We start from the raw sequence: 23,260 nt of genomic DNA, 5'->3' as shown, positions 1-23,260 counted from the left end.
CTACCCGACCGCCCCTCATGGGTTTGAACTGGTCCCCAGCACTTACAGGGATAGATTAAACAACCAGTTTGCTCCTTTAAAAAGTTACTGGCCCTTCAGTTCTTCAAACTAACAGGCCTACAACTCAAAGGTGGAGGCCACAATGTTGCCACCTGTCAGGGATCTATGAAATTGAGAACTCCTCAACCCTGAAACGTTTGTTCATGGCGATTTATGAGCAAATAAAGTTGTTACAAAATAGCTTCCTGTTGTCATTCTACTGACATGATCCAATAAAAACATTAAACATACACGGAGAAGGGGTGAAATTTAGACTAGCTAGATGAACCATCTACTTTAAGTTTCAGCAAGCCCTTTGTAATTTTTACTGGCCACGGGCCAATGGGCTAATAGGAAAGCAGTTATATTGACCCCTGACTTATACTGGTAGTTAGAAATGACTACAGGTCAACTCAGTGACTTGGTTGTTTGTGTAACATCATACCCAAATTGTATCTAATTGTTTTTATTCTTTTCCTACCTAAAAATATTTGAACACAAGAAAAACAAAAACTGGCCTTAGTTCTATAGTGTTTGAATATGGCCAAACCACTCAACTGAGACCACAATGTCTAAAGGTTTCTTTCATGAGCCACATAACAATTTCTGTAACATTTTGAGTAGATCAGAAAAAACATTTGTTCTGAGGATGAGCTTGGCTGTTTTCTTAATAAAACGTCAAGATGATCAATTGTCAGGGTAAGATCACTTTGCAGAATGTAAAAATGTACGCAAATCGCATATAATAGGGACAACATCAGGACGGTCATCAACACTTTGGTGCTGAGTGAGGAAAAACAAATTACCTGGAGAATATCCCCTCCCCGTGGGTCGACCGGTGCCTGCACAAGTCGGATGTTGAAGACACTGTGGCTACGACTAGACTCAGCATTCAGCGCTGTGTGTGCCACCTTCCTCCGCTTCTGACCTGAAACACCACAGTTACATCCAGATTCATCTTCATGTCTATCCTTCGTGCAGCATGGTTTGTTTGTTGCTGATAATCCAGTGATTAGTATCACAAACATCAATCTACGCAATTGGGATACAATCACATGCATCAACACAGCCAACAAGCCTGACCACCTGATCCCTTTAGGCACCTCTTACGACAAGCATGGGTTTGTGAAGACCTATTCTGACCTGGATCTTCATGGGTATTGTGCCGCATTGACAACATACAACAGTTCTTGCTTCCTTGCCTCCTCCGTGTCTTGGTGGAAAGATATCGGATAGAGAATGCAGTGCTTAACGGACACAAAACATAGCATTCTATGACCCTAAAATTTATGAATGGGTGCATATGTAACCACTGCGAGTACCAGTGTTGGAATGATAGAAATAACTAAATTAAATTTCATCCTTGATTACCCAAAGTATTGGAAATTTCTAATTAATTGTATAGTTATGATACTTATCCTATCTCGCACTATGCATTTTTTCATGTTTCATTCTTCTTCTCCGATCTTTGAGTGGAAACCATCCTCAAACAAGTTTCCAGATTAAAAAAAACACCTCGCCCAAACACTTCCCACCCGTAACCATGGTTACCATCACCAACAATGGCTGAAGCGACAATGTTCTGTGCAGCCTGATCATGTGACGTCCCCAGCTTACTCATTCTTTTTTGAGATTGTGTGAAAACAGTTTTTGAATTGAAGAGAATGTATTTTGTTTTTTTGTTTCTGCATACCTCACGTAGGAAGTTTGCCATTGATAACCAAAAACACCCACAGTTTGTGATCAGTGCAAGACAGACGTCTCTGCACGTGATCACTATCTGAAGTGTCGCGATTTCCGTGGCAGCTGCACAGATAGCAACAGATGTACCAAATGCAATGAACAGTCTGCTGCTGATTTCATAAACGCAAGTGTGACCGTCGGGAAAGTGATCGCAAGGGCTGTTACGATTCACTCGTGTATTCGGTGAATCAAACCGTATCCATTCATGAATTGAATTCGTTATCCGTGGCCACTAGTGTTGAATATTTATGAATATGCAAGCATGTGCATTTACATAAAAATACCCATAAGATTAAGAACATATTATATGCATAGATTTCTTCAAAGACAACACTCTTATACTATTTACTTTGACAGTATTGTGTAACTGGTCATTGTCGCATTTGAGCAGATACTAGTACCTGGATAAGTGCAGTATATAAATGTATAATATATTAACAAAACATGTCAAATAATTTATGTTGTTATAGCTGCTGACTTGTTATTGTATTCTTGAATTAATATTCGTATTCATTACCCTATATTTGTGATACAAATCGTATTCGCCTCAAAGTGTATTCTTTGCAGCCCTAGTGATCACAGATCTAAATCTACTTCAGTGGAACTTGGTCCCTCATCAGCAAAAACATCAAAGAGGACTACTCCTAAGGCCATTATATCAGAATCATAGTGAGATAGGATAGGTTTTAAAAATTTATGTTTTGTGTCGGAGGGACTGACACAATCAGCCACCGAAGCAGATGAAGGATGTGGCCGGGCCATATGTGGCTTGTGGTCTCCATGCATATACCAACAAAACTCTGCATTCTTCAGGGAACTCATCCCTAGTACATGTTACTCTCATAAGTACTTCAACGCAGGCGACTCTCACACAGGTTAAACACTGCTGTGTTTCCACTACCCACCTTTGTACAGGACTTCAAACGCATCTTCTGGGCTTTTCACCTCCACTTCCACACAGTTGTGGACGTACATATTCTCCGTCATGTCCGTACGCAGGATCTTTGACTGTGGCGGTCTGAAAAACAGTTTAACAGGACTTGATTGAAGGAACATGCGTGTCGACATGAAATGTTGTTGCACTAGACACAACCAGATTGCAACCTGGTCCCATATATTTACCAGTGTAAAACTAAAAGCACCCACAGTTTGATGACGTCCAGGCCCCAAAAGCCCGACAAATTACACATTACACATCACACAGGGATTATTGATGCAGTTAGGTAAGAAAAAGCTTAGAGTTATTGACTGTTTGTTTGCTTGCTTATCATGCTTATTGCTTAACACCACACTCAGCAATATTCCAGGAATATGTGATATGTAAATAATCAAGTCTGGACCGCACAATCCAGTGATTGAGATCGTGAACATCGATCTACGCAATTGGTATGGTGGGGATACGATGACATGCATCAACCAAGTCAGCGAGCCTGACCATCCAATCCTGTTAGTCGCGTTTGACAACAAGCATTGCAGAGATGCCAACCCTAATTGAAACTTTGGAGTAATCAGTTGATAAAAAAGTGTGAAAAAGAGTCATGTTAATAGTAACATTATGCAGATTTTTGCTTCAACATTTTCGCTAGGCCTAGTCGTATGTGAAGCATGAGTACACATGCACTGATAAAAGTAATATAGTCGCACAGCATCAGTATTTGACAAATAGGGGGGATATTGCTAAAAAAATGACGCTGCATTTGAATTGTTTCATAGGATTAAACCTTAAATTGAATATGAAAGCAATCCACAAACATCAATAAAATGGATATCAAAATATCAAAAGTACTCGAAAAGTTCAATCCAGACGTTAAAAGTGACATCCATCGGGGCCACATTTCAACAAACACGTGTTTGAAATAACTGTGGTAATTCAATATTACTTTTACTTTTGAAAGCATTTAATTCAAGCTGTTGACTGCATGATCGGTCACTTGTATTTCACTAGCCAATTTCAGCAAAAAAATATGTTTTTCCAAAACTTAGTTTGGAATCCTGGATAAATGCATGAACACTACTCAAAGGCCTATTCAGTCCAGTAAAGACACACATTAAAAAATGTATGGTTCTTTTTCAAATTTGATAAGAGTTTTGAAGATCGAGGACTTACTTATAGCCGGTGATTGGATCATATGGGAGTTCTTCCAGTAGGTCGTAGACGAAGTTGTTGTAGATCTCAATGTAGGAGACGAACACACCGTAGTTATTGTCTTGTTCTATGTTGCCAACTTTGGACGGGTCTCGGTTCCGGCCGCTATCCCCCCCAAACGCCACCCTCTCACTGGGGAGAAAAGGCACACTGCTTCACAGACCACTGAGTACCATTGTCTCATGATCAATCTCATCTCAAAAATGTTTGTTAACTTAAATACATGACTTATTCCTTTGAAATAAATATTTGCCAATTCATGTCAGTTGGGAGAAAGACATTATGTGTTTTTAGATTTGCAGGTGTAATGTAACTATTTGATGCCCATTTGAAACATCTGGCGGGTCATTCCAACCCCAGGACCATAGCCGATCGATCGATACCATATTTGTTTGTTTGTTTGTTTGTTTGTTTGTCTCACTCAGCAATATTCCAGCTATATGATGGCGGCCTGTAAATAATCGAGTCTGGACCAGACAATCCAGTGATTGACATCATGAGCATCAATCCACGCAACTGAGATACGATGACATACATCAACCAAGTCAGGGAGTCTGACCACCCGATCTCGTTAGTCGCCTTTTACGACAAGCATGAGTTGCTGAAGACATATTCTACCCTGGATCTTCACGGGTGGATTGATATCACGAACAAGGATCCATACCGTAGGGTATGATGCCTAGCAATCAACCAAAGCCACCGTATCTGACCACCTGTTTAATTGGGTTGCGTCTTATGACCAGCATAGGTTGCCGGGGGTCTATTTGAACCCAGGATTCCCACACCGTAGGGTACACATGCCTAGCGATCAAACAAAGCCACCGAATCTGACCACCTGTTTAATTGGGTTGCGTCTTATGACCAGCATAGGTTGCCGGGGGTCTATTTGAACCCAGGATTCCTCTGTATCACACCCACACATGCCATCTTCCAGAGGCAAGGGAGTTAACTGAAGATAAAAGACCAGTTTCTACCTGCCGAAATAGGCTGGAATTACAGAGTTACATTGTGGCTGGACGAACGAACTAGACATCCGCTTCGTAAACAACATGGATTTCAAGGTGCATATTTTAGTCAAATGCAGGATTTGCACTGGGAATGGACAGATATTTTTACCAAATGTTTTCATGTTTTTAATTATGGTGCTCAAAGACCTGTTTGCAGACACAGATTCACAAATGCTAGCTTCTCACGTGTGTCTGGGGGTAGATGGGGTCTTGGGCGTGGTCAGACCGGGAAGGATCTCTCTTCTTTGGCGTTCCATCATGGCGTCGGCCTCTGTGCACACTTCAAATGCGTTCATCTTGTCTGGTCGGAATATCTGCCCCAAAACACATAAATATAGGACTTTTCTTTCTCCTGTACATGCTGTAGCTATTCTTAAGATGTGGAAACACTAAAATATTTTCATTCAAACTTCAAGTGAGAATAGCACATTGTTAGGAACGATGCATGATTTAGAATCTCCGGAAACCATAATTACTTCATACAAGTAAATAGCCTAAATATGAAACAAATAGCCTAAACACAAAAGAAACAAATGTCTTCAATATTCTGGGTAAGCACCCACAGACGGTAGAAGTAAATTATAACAGGACATTTGTCTGAACAAAAAAAAAAATTCCAACCTTGATAACATTGACAAAACCTGTCTTTAAATTTTGTTTCAGTCTGTGAAGCTTAGCCAATAGTCAATATTAGGGGTGACTATTGGTCTGGAAATCACTATTGCGATAACTATTCATATTGCAAGCAACTATTGCGATAAATATCAATAGTTTTCAGTGTATCATTTTAGATGGATTTTAGAGTTGAATTAAACACTTTCGGCATCCAACACGTTTCTTGTCAAGCTTGTTATTTTCTTTAACTTAGCCAAAAGGCTTCCAAACACTCGATTTTCCACCCAAGTTTGTCACAAACTCCACTTGACTGCCCTCCGCCATTTTACTTTAAAAGTTTAAGAAAGACCGATTGCTAAGCTTCAAGGGCAGTTAACTCTAATCCTCACTCGGCTGCGTTTGAGAGCATGTTTCGGTGACTCAATCGCATGCAATGGAAATTACAAGCGAAACTATCAATATTCATATCTGAAATCGACACTATTGATCGGAAACTGATTCAACAATCAATTTATTGACAATAGCAGTATATCGATATTTGGATTTATCATGACACCCCTAGTCATTATGGTCAGAATAAAATCTGAAAATTATGCCAAAGGTTAGGTTTGTATGCTACTCAAAACCATGCCACATAACTCTAGTACTATGGAAGAATGGGGTATTCTTTAACTTCTTTTGAATAGCATATAGTAAAGGGTTCCTTGGCACCGGCTGGAAGTGTGGTTCCTGTTAACGTACATATTTCTTGGCCTGGTAGCCCTCAATGCTATTGAAGAGAACGTCCAGACATCGTGGCAGAATACCCTGGTCTTGGGGGCTGCCTGTCATGGTGAACGTCTTCCCTGACGATGTGATGCCATATGTGAACAGGAGGCCTGAAAGTAAACCAAATGTTGAGTTGCGTAAGCAATGCTTAACAGTGAGTGAGAGAGTGGTTTATCACTACCCCAGGGTTTCCTATAAAGGCTGTATCGGCAAATGTACGTAAAACAATATGCACGATACGGTGGGGGATAATTTAGAATACGTATCAGATACTCGTTGCAGCATACATGTAATGGTCTAACATTCATTTATAGACACATTTCCCAAAATATATATTCTGATTTCAAGCAGCGTATTTTCTTGAGAATAGTGCACAATTTTTTCAAAAAGAACAGCTGTGTAAAGTGGGTGCACATGAAACATGCCATAATGAGTTTCAATGTTTTTTACGCCAACGCAAAGACATTACTATGATTACTTTGAGCATGTAACACCCAAATATTATTCTAATACCGTATTAGACGTAATAAGCGCCTAGGGAGCTCTCAAAATTAGAAATAGGGGGCTCTTATTAGAATATTATTTTGGTGAAAAAAACAGAGTTAAAAGATAAATTTCGTCGTTTATGCTGACAGCCTAAAATGTTTATATACGACATATATTTTTCCAGAATTTATTTGCCCATAATTAAGGGTGCATGTTACACACGAGTGCGTATAATACGTGAATAAATAAGTCCAGTGTACATTGATCAATCGAAAGGGGTGCTAATTGGGTTTGTTCGCTATCCAATATATTAGCAAATATCGCCGTGGGCGCTTATTAGAGCGGGGCGCTTTTTCACGTCGAATACAGGACTCTAATTCCCCCCCCCCACCAAAAGAAATAATGAAAAAAGTATTATTTATTTATTGTTTAACCTGTTTACACGTGACAGAGACCATGGACTCTTCTCAGCACACTAAGTGTACTCTAGTTTACTCCTATATTAAAATAACAAGGAGTACATCCTCCTGATGCTGAAAAATTATCTGGAGCTTTGCATTATTTTATTGCCATTTGGGCATGTTTACGGACATCTGTTCAGGCTTAGGGCCACTGAGCCTCAGCCTCTCAGCAGGTCCACATAAAACCATGCTCCATGAAATGGAAGGATTAACTAAACAATAATGTGGAATTCTTATAAAGGAGACTAGCCAGTCACAGTACATACCATTCTTGCCATGGATCAGGTCCTCTATGAGAGGCAGGGCCACATAGTCGTAGATGGCTTTCTGGGAGGTGTATTCGTCAAATATGTGCTGGAACGTGTACTGTATCTGGGGTAGAAAGTAGGGCAAGTTGTACATGCAGAATACTGGTAGACTTTTACTATTGCAAGGACATTACAGATATTTCAAGGTTAACCAAAAGAAACAGTTGTATTAACACAACTATACTATAGGCAATTCCCTTGTATTCTTTGTTGTTGTGAGAATGTTAATCAGAATTGGGTTCAGAAAGAGAATGATATTAATAATCAGCCTGACTCTAAAGACTGTTGTTTTGCATGCTAAATTCGGTTCTGGTTCTGCCTTTTATGAGTTTCACTTTCCAAAACCCGGACATTTCTTTCTGATATAGTGCGTACAATGTACTGATTCCTGAAAAGTAGCGTCTCGATCCGTCTAGTGTTGTTTATCACCGCACTCAGCAATATTCCAGCTACATGACGGCAGGAAGTAAATATTCTAGTTTGGACCAGACAATCCAGGGATTTGATATTGTGAACAACGTTCTTCATTTTCAGGTTACGAGGACACGCTATCAACCAGATCTCCGAGCCTTACCACCTGATGCATTTGGTCGCCTCTGACGACCTGCCCAGGTCTATTCTGCCCTATTCTAACCAGGCATCCAAGGCCAAACACATAATAATGAATAACGAAGCTATTGTTTTTGATCACAAAGAAACTGAAACATTTGAGTTTCCAAATAGAGATCTATTAAATTTATCAAAACTATTTCAAACTATTTCAGAGCTTCTCACCAGATAATGTTGCTAAACTAAATAATATTTTTATTACATAAATTAATTATGGTTTAATCAAGTTGGTTCAATTTCAGAATCATTGTTACCCCAGAGAGAGTTGGATTTAACACTACCCTGACCAATACTTCTGTCATAGCACAGAGTCTCAACTTGATGTGGGAGGAAAGTCCGGATGATTACCACTTTGGTTTATATTTTTATTTCTTTTAACACCGCACTCAGCAATATTCCAGCTATATCACGCCTGTCTGAAAATAATTGCACCTGGACCAGACAATCCAGTGACTGACATCACGAGCATCAATCTACACAATTGGGATACGATGACATGCATCAGCCAAGTCAGCGAGCCTGACAATCCGATCCCATTAGTCGCCTCTTACGACAAGCATAGTCACCTTTTACGGCAAGCATGGGTTGCTGAAGACCTATTCTACCCCGGATCTTCACGGGTTTCCACTTTGGTGAAACCCATGACCACAGGAATGGTGCAAACCTAGGTACATAATCTGGGATCATACGTTTCTGGCACTACAAAGGGACTTAACTCTGCACTGTGAATTGCAGTGCCTAACACAACTGTTGGCGTTTAATTTAAAATTGAATGTTTTACTTTTTAAATGAAAATGCTCTAAAGCATTAGGCCATAGCACATGTTGCGCTTAATAGAATGATCAAATATTCCTCATCTAGACACAAGATGAAATGCTGAAAAGCACCAGCACAAAATTAGTAGATTAAAAAAAAGTAAAAAATGCAAACAACTAACACTCACTAGAGCAACTATATACACAAAGACACAAATCTCTAAATCTAAGAAAACCACCAAACTAGCGTTGATCTAAAGCACAGCACACAGAACATCACCAACATGCATATTTATCCTAGTAAATCTGCATCATGTTGTCTGATAAATAATTCAGCCTTATCATGCAGCCGGAAAAAAACAAATAAAATACGAGCAAATATCAGTCATGTTAAATATGTGAAAAGATCTAGACACTAGGTTGGGAAAAACAGGTTTGATTCTTGCATTTAATTTTCAAAATCATATCAGCCTAAGAATTATTCCAGACATAAAACATATTTACAACACAAAGTTAAAAGTTCAGGGTTGAATTGATACAATTTCAGTCTGTAATGCTTTCTGAATTAAAAACAAACACTTTTATCATTTAGGCCAACTTTCCATGAACTATTCTTAAAACTTTATCAACAGCTTTCGACACTCATCCGGGGGATGTGAAAAGATGGAAGGACTAGTGTTCTGCCAAAATCAAGTACCATTTTTTTCACATGAGTGAGTATGGTTTACGCCACTTGTAGCAATATTCCAGCAATATCACGACGGGGGACACCAGAAATGGGCTTCACACATTGTATACATGTTGGGAATTTAACCTGGGTCTTTGGCGTGACGAGCCGCCCCTTTTTTCACATGAATCAATACTTAATGCCAATAGCTAAAACAAGCAACAAGCTGTTTGGATACAACTGTGCCTACCACTACTCCATACTGCTGTTGGAGATCTATATCAAGATCCTAAAACCAAAACTGAACATATACGCGGTGTCAGATCTGTTCTCTTGCTCCTGTCTAGGACTTTAACTGTCATCCAAAATGTCCTAAAGATTTTTCAAATTGGTTATGATAAGGGCTGCAACGAATACACTATGAGGCGCATACGATATGTATCACGTATATATTCGAATATCACAAATTCAATTCATGAAGAGATGCAGTTCAATTCACTGAATACGCAAGTGAATCGTAACAGCCCTAGTAATGACACATAAGAATATCCTATCAAAATTGGATAACATCATGAAAATTGTCTACTGCCATTTGTCAGGAGCCAAATCACCAAACTTACTACAAAAATTTCATTTCTATAACCACACAGCATGCTGTATCTTTGGTCTACCAGTGCTCCCATTTATCGGTAATTACCAGTCTTTAACCGGTAAAATTCGGCTTGGACCGGTTATTCATGTCACTGCCAGTCCCTGTGGACCGGCAAATAAAGTACCTTCTAAATCTTTGTTGTTGAACATATCATCGGCGATATTCATAGCATATTTTTCTAACGAAGTCAGCTTGTCTGTTACCATCAGGGTTTCCCCTTGTCTAGTTTTAGTGCAAGGAAATAACATTTCCCTTAGCTTCAAGATTAAATATATATTTGTAGTGACTTAGTCTCGAAAAATTGTAAAAAAAAAAGAAGGAAATTGTGACTGAACTTTGTGTGGATGACTTGTAGATCTAACTAAGTTACTTCAGCATGTTCAGAGATGACGGCATTACTTCTTTAAATATGATGTTGAAAGAATTAAAGCCAGTTAATTTTCACGTCTTTTTTGGGGGGGGGGAAGGGTGTAAGCTGGGACTGACAAAAATTAGGGGGACTGGTAATTTTAAGAGTTGAAAGTCCACTAGGACTGGCATTTTCAAAGCCAGCGGGAACGCTGTCTACATTCACACACTCGGAATGTTCCCATCAACAACACTTCACAACAAGCTCCTACCTCCTTGGCTTGTCCGTTCCTATTAACAGCGGTCTACAAAGGCAGAAAACACAAGTTAGAACAACATGCACAAAGCAACTAAGGTACAACAACCACACTGGACAACCTGGTCTAGGAAGCAAGAAAAAGAATGCAAAACAATGTACAGATTGAGACAGTTTTCATTCACAGCTAAATTTGAGATATTTGAACACACACGATGCCAGGGCTACAGATGAACTCCGTATATGCGTTAAATACCCCCCCCCCATAATATTCAAAACCCAATTACCTTTAATTAACTTGCGTACAGAAACACAAGCATTAAATGAAAAACTCAAATGTATAAAAACAGTATGTGTAATACCCAATGAAGCTTTTTCAGCATATATCCAATGGAGCTAATTTCCGAAACAAACTTACAAGCTAATTTACTTTTCGAGTCAAACTTTTAGTTAGAACCCTTACATACATGAAACATTATTTTATTTTTTTTGAAATATCGAAATGTTAGCTCATTTTGAGAAAAACCAAATGGAGTGATGAATGGATGAGTGAAAAAATATTGGTTACCCAATGAAAAATGTAATAACCCAATTAAAATAAAAACCTTCATCTCAATTGCTCAAAAGGTTATCTGGAGCTCTGCAATGCCATTTAGAAAGTGGTCAAATGTAACAAATGTTACAGATTCTCATACTTTTTGGGGTTGAGTCCTGTCCGGGATTCGAACCCACACTGCCAGAGTGCCAGCACACAAAGTCAGCGATCTAACCCACACAGCTACCGACGCTTCCACAAAACTGAAAGTCCGACAACTGGCAGTCTTGATTACATACTTTGTGCACCCCTCTGACAAGTGTAAATTGGCACGGCTCCCATAAGCAATAAACACACACGTCAATCAGAAAGTGTTCAAATGTAACAAATATTATATTTTCTAAGTAAAGTACAGATTCTCATACGTGATCTAGACTACCAGTTGTCAGACTTTCATTTTTTGTGGAAGCCTGATAGTCTGAAATGAGCTGTGGACTATGAAATCTTTCTCAGGTTATTTTCGGCAAATATCTTAAATACCCCAAAACCTCAGAAAAGAAAGATCTCTTTCAAAAACAATCTAAAACAAAATCCAGAAACTTTCTGTAGATTCTCATGTTTTAAGTATAGTTTTGGCAGACTTTTGAATTTTTTTGCTGTTTTATTCAAGAGCAGAAACAGATAAAGGTAAAAAAAAAAGGTGTTCAATTAATATTCACCCTCTCGGAAAAAGAAATTATTATTGTTAAATGTCAAGTGTTTTGTGAGTATGCATTCACCATGTGAAAAGTATCCAAAAAGAAACATTAAAGTCTCACCCAGCATCTTACAACATGAAATCTACAGAAGACTCTAAGATGAACATGAACCTAGTGAATGAATCCAACTACAACTAGTACAAGCCACACCAAGCAAACTGAAGCAGACTAAATCTAGTTCATGCCAGACACGGGGGCACCGACTTACTGCTTCCATATCCCATTGGCGTCTCCCCATGTACAGCTGAAAGTTAACTCACATATAAAATCCTCAAATAGGAATATACCACTGTAAAATTACTTTTCCTCAGAATTTTTATTTAAACTTTTAGAAATATTTTGATACTTTTGTTTATCTGTTATCATGATCAGCTTTAACATGTTCAGCTTGTTCTAATCACATACAAGATCCTAATCACTTTACTTTGTTGTTTGACACAGTAATATGCAGCTACATTACAAGTTAGAGCAGTCTGGAAATAATTGAATCTGGACCAGACAAACCAGTGATTGATATCATGAGCAACACTCCACAGTCAGTGATACGATTACACGCAATCAACCAAGTCAGAGAGTATGACCACTCAATCCACAAAGTGGCCCAGTAAGAAATGCACAGGTTGTCGGAGACCTACCGTATATCGCCATCTATAAAGCAACCCCAAGTATAAGACGACCCCCCTGTACTTTAAAATCGATGCTAATTTATATACCGTCTATAAAGCGAATTGGAATGAAGCCGCAGCGTATACACAATCCCCACATTTGCAATAAAAACGTGTTTGTCTTCCGCAGAAAAAAATTACATCGTTTAACTTTAGCGATCAGGGAAACGAACAGATCATAACAATTAAACTTTATTCAATACAAATTTAAAAGTTGAGATAAAAAAAACACTAGGCATGATCATTTACCGAATAAATTGTATTTCCTGTTCTGAAAGGCATTGTTTTATATGAAGATATTAAGATTACCGTTTGTATTTTCTTGTAAAGGTAAGTCCAGATATATAATGAACTGTTTTTATAACCAGACAGTGTAATTACATGATTAGTTTGCGTACTTCATTATGGATTTGTTGACATGGTATTTACGGTGTTACGTGCTCTCAGTTATGTCTGTTTTGGGGGGAAAAACATCAAAACTCTTCAACCCTGTGTATAAAGACGACACCCCCTTGAAAGCCCCCTAATTCAAGATATTAAAAAAACGCCTTATACACAGCAATATACGGTATTCTAACCCTTCATCAGCAACAACTGGGACAAACTGATCCTCAATAAGCACAGTCACACATTGTGTCCGCCGACTCCCCGTCTTCATTTTTGTATTCAGGCCGATGAAGATCCGGGTTAGAACTGTTCCTCATCAACCCATGCTTGTCTCCCCAGTGAAGATCAAGGTTAGAATTGATCTTCAGGAACCTATGCTTGTCGGAAGAGGTGACTAACGGGATCTGGTAGTCAGACTCGCTTACTTGGTTGATGCATGTCATCGCATCCCAATTGCATGGATTGATACTCATGGTGTCAGTCACTGGATTATCTGGTCCAAACTTGATTATTTACAGACCGCTGTCTCATAGATGGAATATTGCAGGAGTATGGCATTAAACAACAAATAAAATACTGTCTTCACTTACATATCTTGAGGGAAAAATGGATGAGATGCCAGAGATCAAATAATAAATTGGCTTTCAAAAGTGAGTCAGTAAGTTTGGGTTTATCGTCGCATGAACAGTATTTCAGTGATATTACGGCATGTCAGCTTAACTCTTTCAACACCAGTCAACCAGAAGTGTTTACTGCTGGGACACCGAGTTCCCAGAGACTCTTGTGTGATAGATGAAGCCAACATTTATCAAAGAAAATACCTGCTTGTAAAATATATTTGCTACTACATGTTATACACCATTTGAAAGGTCTGATCCTATGGTTTATAAATTTGAAAGTTATATTTTTCAAATTATTTAAAATAATGCATTTACAACTTAATTAAATTCGTTGTAATAAAAAATGTACGCTAACACGTTGTTAACATCCAGATTAAGGACCAAGGAAGCGAAAACTTGACGATTTTCGGCAAATATATGATTTCATAATATCCACGTACCTATTTCTGTTTTATTTTCATTGTTTACGTAATTGGAAAATCATTTTAAAAAGAATTATAAATAGTTTCTGTCATCACCCATTTCACGATAACAGCGACTGTCCGCTCAGTAAAATGAAGAAATACCCCCGTTTTCGAGGTTTCGTATGAATAACACGTTCGTCGAAGAATGGCATATGACACATCGCTGGAAAGCTTATTCCTTCATCTACACGCTCGTAACATCGACTGGTTTTTTTTCGTAGTTATAACAAGCGATTTCATTGGATTAAAATTGGTTTCTAATGACGCTTTCTTGCTGAAATCTGCTACAAGTTTCGTGATTGGTCAATTTTGAGCACGTGACCTAAGGCAGCCAATCAAATTACAGCTGTGATACCAAGCTCGTGTTCGATAAATTACAGAAGTTTGCGAAAGAATTTTGTTAAATCGTGTTATTCTGAACGTTTTGAGCAGGAAATCACGATATATATTATAAATATGGAACTTCGTGAATGTATCGTGCTAGGTTACGAGCTGTGACAAAGATTTTTCATGCATATATTTTTGCATTAAACATCGTGTCCGAGCCGAGAATTCAAGGCGACGAAAGCCGAGATGTCATTTGACTTACATTACACGCGATCGAACGAAAAGATGGAAATAATAACTTAGATGTAAGTTTGATTACTTTTAGATATATTTTTGTTGATTTTATTTATTACTTTGTATAATATATTTAAAGATTTGTTTAAAACGTCTTTATTTTCCTCTTTGACGTGTTCGATGTGGACCCGTTGTCGAAATGTGTGTCCGAGAATTTTATTTTCAATAACATCGCGAGAAATAGTGAATAATTTTTTAATTTAACGATAAAAAATGTTAAATTGAAATGGAATATGTATTTCAGACATTGTGAAATGTGATAGATTTAATAAATGAATGACATTACAGGTAGGTCCATAAAAATATATACTATTTTGACGTGACTACGGCTTGGCCGGATAACCGGCCTGCGGTGTCTGGGGACTCGATGCTTCTTGGCCGGATAACCGGCCTACGGTGTTGAAAGAGTTAATGTGGGGGGTAATGAGAGGTGATTCAGGTCTCAGACAATTACCACTTCGGTGAAACCCAGGAGCACGGGTATGGTGCTGACAATTCTCGAAACAATCACTGCGGGCCAGCATTTGAACATAGGTTCTGGTTTGCCCAAGGGACACAACTCTGTGCATGGAATTGCTGCACCTTAGACAACTGGGCCACCCATGCCCCCTACACTGGCCTGAAGATATTATAAATAACAACGAGTTAATATGTGACCCCTATGGAGTAGACAGATTTACACTCTTAAGAGGTATCGCATCAGTGTATGAGAACTGCTTTTTTGTGCTCTTGAAAACTACTTCTACTGTGCAAAGGTAATACTAATAACTCCAAACCTGCTGAAAGCATTCACTGACTGAAGACCGTATACTAAAGTTGGAAAAACACTTCAAACAGCCATTTAGAAAAGGCATGCATCCGCAGTGAAACTTTGCTACCTGTGCGTGCCATGCCCACTTACCTCGGATGGGGTCAGCTCCACAACTTTATTATTCAAGACTTTGACACATAGTGGTTCCTCTGGATTTTCCAAGGGCCGAATACGACAATATACCTGAAATAGTCCAAGGTGTAACCGTGGTAACATGTGTCGTTACCGGTAGTCCAACTGATTTTATTATTGGTTATTACTGAGGAGAGTTAATTGGTACATTTTCACAGTATACGCGACCCAACTTACTATTCAGGGTATGCAATATAACTGGTATACTTGTAGTATAGTGTAGTATACTGCAAAATGGCCATCAGCATTATACTCTTGCGTCTCAATATTTACAAATAAGGCCACAGAAGAATTAATGAATAATTATATAAATCATACTATCTAGAGTCATTTGGATGGACTGGGTTCTTGTCTAAACCATGTCAACAGCACACGCTTCACACTGTTTTCATTAACGTTCCATGTTGATGATGTAATAGATAGTCTCAATTATCCAGTCTACCATTTCGCAATCTCAAGTCTGGATTATTGATACAATCTATGCCATCTATAAGCCATTCCAGAATGTTCTTATCAGGTTTAAAAAATTTATCGAGAATACTTCAAAGTATGTTTCGAAGAGTAGGGGCCAGTTTGAAACTAGTGTCGTAAAGCTCGAGAAGGCTGCCTTCTGATTGGCCAATGTCGATTTCTTGTCAGTCATTTCATTGGTCGGTCAAAATTTGCGAAAGGTCATTCTGACGTGACCCGTAATGGGACGTCCTCAGATCTTTGTTTAGCGGTAGCGAAAACTAAGATCTGATTTTAATGAGTATGCATTGAGTGACATCCGGTCCAGAACGAAATGTTTGAAGGCTTGCTTCTTTAACATGTTTAAGGGTGCCCACCTCATGTCAGCTTTCAGTGCCTGTCATAAGTCTGTGTGAAGTACCTTTTATGTCGTTAACAAACTGCTTGAGCATATACAGCCCTCTTAGTTCATTTTTTTGTTAGGGAGCCAAGCGGCTCCTACATGAATATTTTAGGAACCAAACTATATCTTAAACAGATATTGTTGCCAGTTATGTTTACTTTTAGGTAGTGGCGAGCAGTAGATAAAATTAGGTCGCCCATCATAGATTTCAGTCGTGTTTGGGCACCAAAATGGTCGGTACTTAGTGAGAGGGCAGATATATATCGCAATATTTTGTTTAACAGCTGTCGTGTGATGGTTCCTGACTTCTGATCAACACCCCACTCAAAACACTGGACTATGTCACTTCACACAATATCTTTGCTAAGACCAAACAGTTTGCGTTTTGTCTTGTCATGGTAGAATGGAGATAACATACCGTGGTTTCAATGAAGAACTAGGTTGCCTGTAGATTTAACCGTGCTAAATTTAACAGTTGACGTTTATCTCCTATTTACAATTTACGAGGTCAAGGGTCAACTTTCAACCAACCTCAACTGGATCAAACTGTTGAGTCCCATTTCTCTTCCGAGGGGTCTTTCCTCTCCTGCAAGAAAAAAATAGAATTGAAGGTTGATTACAAAACACAAATTTAATTGAGTGAGTGAATTCGGTTTTACGCCGCTTGTAGCAATATTCCAGCAATATCACGGCAGGGGACACCAGAAATGGGCTTCACACATTGTACCCAAGTCGGGAATTGAACCCGGGTCTTCCGCGTGACAAGCAAAGGCCTTAACCATTAGGCTACCCGTCCGCCCCCACAAATTTAAGGGGCATCCCACTTTGTCAATTTTCTAAGCACCAATGCACTTCTTATGGCAATGATGGTGTGGGGACATTTTTTCAGGGACATGAGCTTTATCGCCCTATTTTTCAAATAGTGATCCTGTCGCGTGGGGCTTTATTAGTAGCATCAAACATGGTGGATAGGTGTCTGGTATAATGTGTGCAGCGCGTGTACGGTAAACAATTCCTGGTTGAAATTTCTGCACAACTCATGAGACCTACAGCGGGTACCTGGTTAGGGTCAGGTACCTGGTTAGTAAATTTGGACTTGTCCCAGAGGTTTCATGAATTTTAGTGAATGTATTAGGTCCCTTTTGTCTACTTGTCATGTATAGGTCAGTGCAGGTTTATATGTGTATTAAATTCGTCACTGTCAAGAGCAACTTGCCGAATCTATTATTATCTGCATTGATGTGAACAACTGGTACTAAACGACAAACACATGCAATCGTATCAATATTTATTTACCGATGACACAGAAAGATATACTTGTCATCAAAATCAACAATCACAAATGTAGATCTAGTCAGAGTTAGGAAATCCCCTAAAACGTGTCAAGACGATTTGTGTCACAAAGTCTTCCCGTTTTTTCCCCATTCATGTCCGACAATATCGTCAATTGTTTGAACTTTTCGTTTACAAAAGTGACAATCGCGGTCTTGGGAAGACCACATCTTGAAAGTAAAGCATCTTGCATCTCAATCTAAATTCTAATACTCACTGTGGCTTCATTTTCATGGAAATAACGTGATTTCTTTCTTCAAAACAGTACAATTACCTGAAAGCCATTACCCAAACAATACCAGAGCGGCTAGATTTCCGGGGTTTGAATTTGCTGCGCAGAGGCTCAAGCAGCCAATGAAATCGCGCCCACTAGCGCCACTGTAATTCAGAATTACCTCCTCTTGAGTCGCTCCCATACCATACGAGTACAAATGTCCTGTTTTGTTGGTGTTCGGGGGTCCTCAAAATAAACTCGCTTCATATTTGTTGATAGTTGCTTCTTGAACGTTATCTTGATAATCCAAAATGGCTGACAGAAAGTTATTTCACGTGTATATTTTCGATGATGCAGGTGAAATCATTCGTGCATGAGCACATTCCAAAAATATGTCCTTTGACATTTCACTTTTATATATAGTTATTCGTATCTAAAGTAGACGGTTTTTAAAAATTAACATCTTTGTTGAAAATTACAAAAGGATGAAAATTTAATAGATATATATAATTATTCACAACTACAGGGCGAGAACGCCAAAGTTAGACGTTTTATGGCGTATAAAATTAAGCATGAAAATATGTGCGCGAGCAGAATTATTTTGATCATCATAAAATGAATTATTAGATATTCAAATGAGTGGTTTTGGTATATACTGTAATGAACTGGTTATTATAGTTATGTAACGCCCTTGCGTGTTAATAGCAAACAAAGAAAGTTTCGGTTATTTTATGTACCGAAAAAAATGATAATCCCCAAGAAATCAGTGATCTGCCTAGATCTATAAGTATATATCCTCAAGCAACCTAATTTCGGACCTCAGCATAAAATCTGTTTTTGGTGGTTGTGAATAGATTCCTTGGAACACTTCAGCTGGGTTTCGTTCAATATGAAACACTTCTGTCAGAGTGGGAATGTGTGATTTTACGCCGCTTTTAGCAATATTACGGCGTGGGATACCAGAAACGGGCTTCACACATTGTACCCTTGTGGGGAATCGAACCCGGGTCTTGGGCGAGGCGAGCGAACGATTTAACCACTAGGCTACCCGACCGTCCCAGTCAGTCAGAAGGAACAATGTCGGTATGTCATATAGTCGTGTAATAAAACTGCCCCTTTAGCAAAGAATGAGTGTGTTTTTTTAATTCCGACAATAGATGCGATATTTTCATTCAACTTGAGATAATATCGATGTTCTGTTACGCTGATGTCTGAAATACTATCAACAACAACAAAATCAAATTATCCTCATAGCTTATCCTCTGAGAGAAAAAAATTTAAAAATCAATTTTATTGTAAGTGATTTGAGTTTAACAGTATTCAAGCCACGACGTGTCAGCTTGGGAGGAAAGCCCGAAGTGATGCAGGTCTCAGACGTTTACCACTTCGGTGAAACCCACGAGCAAAGGGTATGGTGCTGACTAATAAAGAAACATAATCCTGTCGAACTAGGATTCGAACCCTCGATCATAGGTTTCTGACCTGCCCAAGGGACGTAACTCTACGGTGAACTGCGGCGTCTTAAGGGGCATTCACACGGTACAACTAGTTGTATACAATTTGTTGCATGCAACACATTGCACCGTGTGAACGGGTAATTCTGTCCAACTTTTGACGTATGCAACTAGTTGTACCGTGTGAATGCCCCTTTAGACGACTTGGGAGGCTCAATTTATTGTGGATTGTACATATATCACTCATATATGGTCGATGATGTATTCGTTAACCCCATCCCATTTAAATATTTACATGACTTGTACAACTTTCTCAAACATTAATTTACTTTATAAATATCTAATAATTCTTCCATTTAATAAAACAGTGCGGCTAGTTGTCTTTACCTAAGTTTCTCACTCGGGTTAATTTTACGAAGTAATTAAGGAGTACTATTGGTCCGGAAATCTATAACCTGTATTTTCTCAGTATTTCTGTGTTAAGTCGCGTGACCGATCATGCATACTGGACTGTACAAAGGATCAAAGGGATGTCTGGAGTGAAACGGGAAATTGATTACATCATATGGTCAGTGTCAAATTACCCGCGAACTCCGGTGCAACGCACGCAACGTGCCTCTCCGAGCGAGTAGTGTTTTGATTGGGATTAAGACATGGGTGTTAGGAGTTTCATAAACACCATCGCTCTCTGGCCTTGAGTGACATCTGTCAATCAGGTCGTACAAATATATTAAGGCGTAATTACACTTAATTGGTGTCAAAATATTATTCTGTTAAAATCCCCAATATTAGTGACTTAGAAATAAATAGTTATATTTGATCTGCAAACATTGTTGTTATCTAATTCATGAAACGAATGTTAATTTCATCTGCGAAACAAATTTAAACCAATATTTTAGCGAGTTTTCTCAATAATCCAGTCAAGGGAATGTACTGTGTGCGTACATGACTGCATGATTTAGTCTTCATTTCAAAAGTACATTATTTATCTCATCTTATCACCATCATACCCTGTCATCATAGCTTTTTTTTTAGTCGCCATGTGCACGTTTGATACTATCTCCCTCACTCACTCACTCCCTCACTCACTCGCTCGCAAATGAAGACCCGAAAACACAATTGTTTCATTATTCAGAGAAGCGGCCCGTAAATCATCTTCAAGTGCACTCAAACACGGCTTTGTTTGACCTGTTTTTAGGATTACCAATATTTTTTCATATCTCTGTCTTCCAAGCCTAAGGGGGCGGTCGGATAGCCTAATGGTTAAAGCGTTCGCTCGTCACGCCGAAGATCCGGGTTCGATTCCCGACATGGGTACAATGTGTGAAGCCCATTTCTGGTGTCCCCCGCCGTGATATTGCTGAAATATTGCTAAAAGCGGCGTAAAACCATACTCACTCACTCCAAGCTTAAGAATAACGTACACCGTTATCCTTTCTTTCTTTCTTTCTGTCTTGTTTGTTGTTTAACGCCACACTCAGCAATATTCCAGCTATATGACAGCAGTCTGTAAATAATCGAGTCTGGACCAGACAAGCCAGTGATTGACATCATGAGCATCAATCCACGCAATTGGGATTGATGACGTAAATTAACCAAGTCAGCGACCCTGACCACCCGATCCCGTTAATCGCCTTTTACGACAAGCATAGTCGCCTTTTACGGCAAGCATGGGTTGCTGAAGACCTATTCTACCCCGGAATCTTCACGGGTCACGCCGTTATCAAGGTGGAGTGACAACAACCAAGTGATGAGAGGTATACATGCATGACATGTTGTGATAAGCAGCAGATTAACATAGGCAACAACAGGTAATAGATAACAAGTAGCATGCAGATAATTGGAGGAAGCCAGATGTACAGTAAGAATAACAAATAGCACACAGGTAATGAAGCACCCGTGTAGTGGAAGCCAGATGTACAAACAGTAAGGATAAAAGGAATTTTGGTTGTTGTCACCCCAGCTTGATAACGGCGTAGACTCTATCTACATCGAGACGTCGCCATATACAATTAACCAGAAGTTGTTATCCATAAAGTTGTAAGTTTTTCTTAATTATTTTCCAACTTCTAGAATGCCAATCAAACAGCCCTCCGAAACAAACGCCGAAAATCTGCTTTCTATTGATGGTAAGTTCATTTATAACATGGGTTAGATTGAAGTAATTGTAAAGTACTGTACGGGTTCATACTTCTCAGCTACTTCTATGAAATATAGTTGTTGTCTTTATTCAGATACATGTTTAAGCTGACTCGACAAAGAATTGTTGGAACTGTCAAATATTTATATGAAATATTGTGTATGGTATGAGGTGGTGAAATGGGGTTTAACACCTCTGCGTTCACGATTATTACACTCACATAGGACCCGTGAAGATAGAATAGGTCTTCAGCAACCCATTCTTGCCGTAAAAGGCGACTATGCTTTGTCTTGTTTGTTTGTTGTTTAACGCCGCACTCAGCAATATTCCAGCTATATGATTGCGGTCTGTAAGTAATTCAGTCTGGAATTATTGCGTGGATCGATGCTCATGATGTCAATCACTGGATTGTCTAGTCCAGACTCGATCATTTACAAACCGCCGTCATATAGCTGAAATATTGCTGAGTGCGGCGTTAAACAACAAACAAACAATATATTCATACTTATGTGTCAATAACTCTGTTAAGTGCGAACCTGACCACCCGATCCCGTTAGTCGCCTCTCACGATAAGCATAGTCGCCTCTTACCATGTTCCCGAGGCAAAAAGGGGCGGTCGGGTAGCCTAGTGGTTAAAGCGTTCGCTCGTCACGCCGAAAACCCGGGTTCGATTCCCGACATGGGCACAATGTGTGAAGCCCATTTCTGGTGTCCCCCGCCGTGATATTGCTGGAATATTGCTAAAAGCGGCGTAAAAACAAACTCACTCACTCCCGAGGCAAGAGAGGTAACTGACTATAAAAGTCCAGTTTCCACTTTTATAGTCAGTTAACTCCCTAGCCTGGGTAACATGCCTGTTACAGCAAGCACGGGTTGCCTAAGACGTATTCTCTTCCCGGATATGGCTGAACGTCTTACATGGTAAATAGTATATCGATTTATTCTCACGGGTAGGTTTTAGTATTGGTAACCGACCGTACACAGTTAAATAGCCACGAATTATTTGCTGTTTAAGCCCTTTTAAACAGGGCTGCGATCTTTGTGCCACATTAGAGCGATCAAAAACTCGCCAGGACGCTCAATGGTCGCCTAAACCCAGAAAATCATGTTTCTATGTAACTGCTCCAGTAGTTGTTCAGCAGTAACTGCTCGAGTTGTTCAGCGTCTGCAACCACAATGAAACACTGCAGATACAAACCCTCCATTTATAGGCAGACTGAGGTGGCACTACAGGTAGTTCAAAGGAGTCAGAAAAGAGACAGAAGCATTGCCATGGTGTCTCAAGGGTTGCCGTGGTCGCCGAATGGAGGCACGGCTGTCGCCCCAGCCATCGTTCAATGTACGCTGTTGGTCGTCCAAAGGAGGCACAAGGGAGGAAGACTGGGAAAATTGCAGCAGAACGCATCTTTTACCT

The 23,260-nt window shown here is 39.3% G+C and overlaps 1 protein-coding gene across 8 annotated transcripts in view; it reads right to left on the bottom strand.

The window, feature by feature from the left end:
* LOC124131277 (kinesin-like protein KIF23) overlaps positions 1-18,559 on the bottom strand; it is a 36,071-nt gene extending 17,512 nt beyond the window's left edge. Inside the window, exons 1-11 of one of the 8 annotated variants that reach the window (XM_046494437.2) lie at positions 18,434-18,559; positions 17,238-17,292; positions 15,812-15,904; positions 12,362-12,397; positions 10,877-10,909; positions 7,532-7,637; positions 6,292-6,428; positions 5,122-5,249; positions 3,890-4,060; positions 2,688-2,800; positions 846-967 (exon numbers count right to left, since the gene is read on the bottom strand). In XM_046494437.2, the coding sequence (XP_046350393.2) occupies positions 846-967; positions 2,688-2,800; positions 3,890-4,060; positions 5,122-5,249; positions 6,292-6,428; positions 7,532-7,637; positions 10,877-10,909; positions 12,362-12,397; positions 15,812-15,904; positions 17,238-17,292; positions 18,434-18,519 (1,080 nt within the window). In that variant the 5' untranslated portion in view covers positions 18,520-18,559. Of the gene's footprint in view, positions 1-845; positions 968-2,687; positions 2,801-3,889; positions 4,061-5,121; positions 5,250-6,291; positions 6,429-7,531; positions 7,638-10,876; positions 10,910-12,361; positions 12,398-15,811; positions 15,905-17,237; positions 17,293-18,255; positions 18,399-18,433 lie in introns of those variants that run through there. The other 7 variants (XM_046494442.2, XM_046494440.2, XM_046494438.2 and 4 more) reach the window with 7 other exon arrangements.
* Positions 18,560-23,260: the final 4,701 nt, after the last annotated feature.

The sequence above is a fragment of the Haliotis rufescens genome, unplaced genomic scaffold, assembly GCF_023055435.1.
Source record: "Haliotis rufescens isolate VD_foot unplaced genomic scaffold, xgHalRufe1.0.p SCAF_14, whole genome shotgun sequence".
In the NCBI taxonomy this organism is placed as follows: Eukaryota; Metazoa; Mollusca; class Gastropoda; order Lepetellida; family Haliotidae; genus Haliotis; species Haliotis rufescens.
This window is presented reverse-complemented; position numbering and strand designations above follow the sequence as displayed.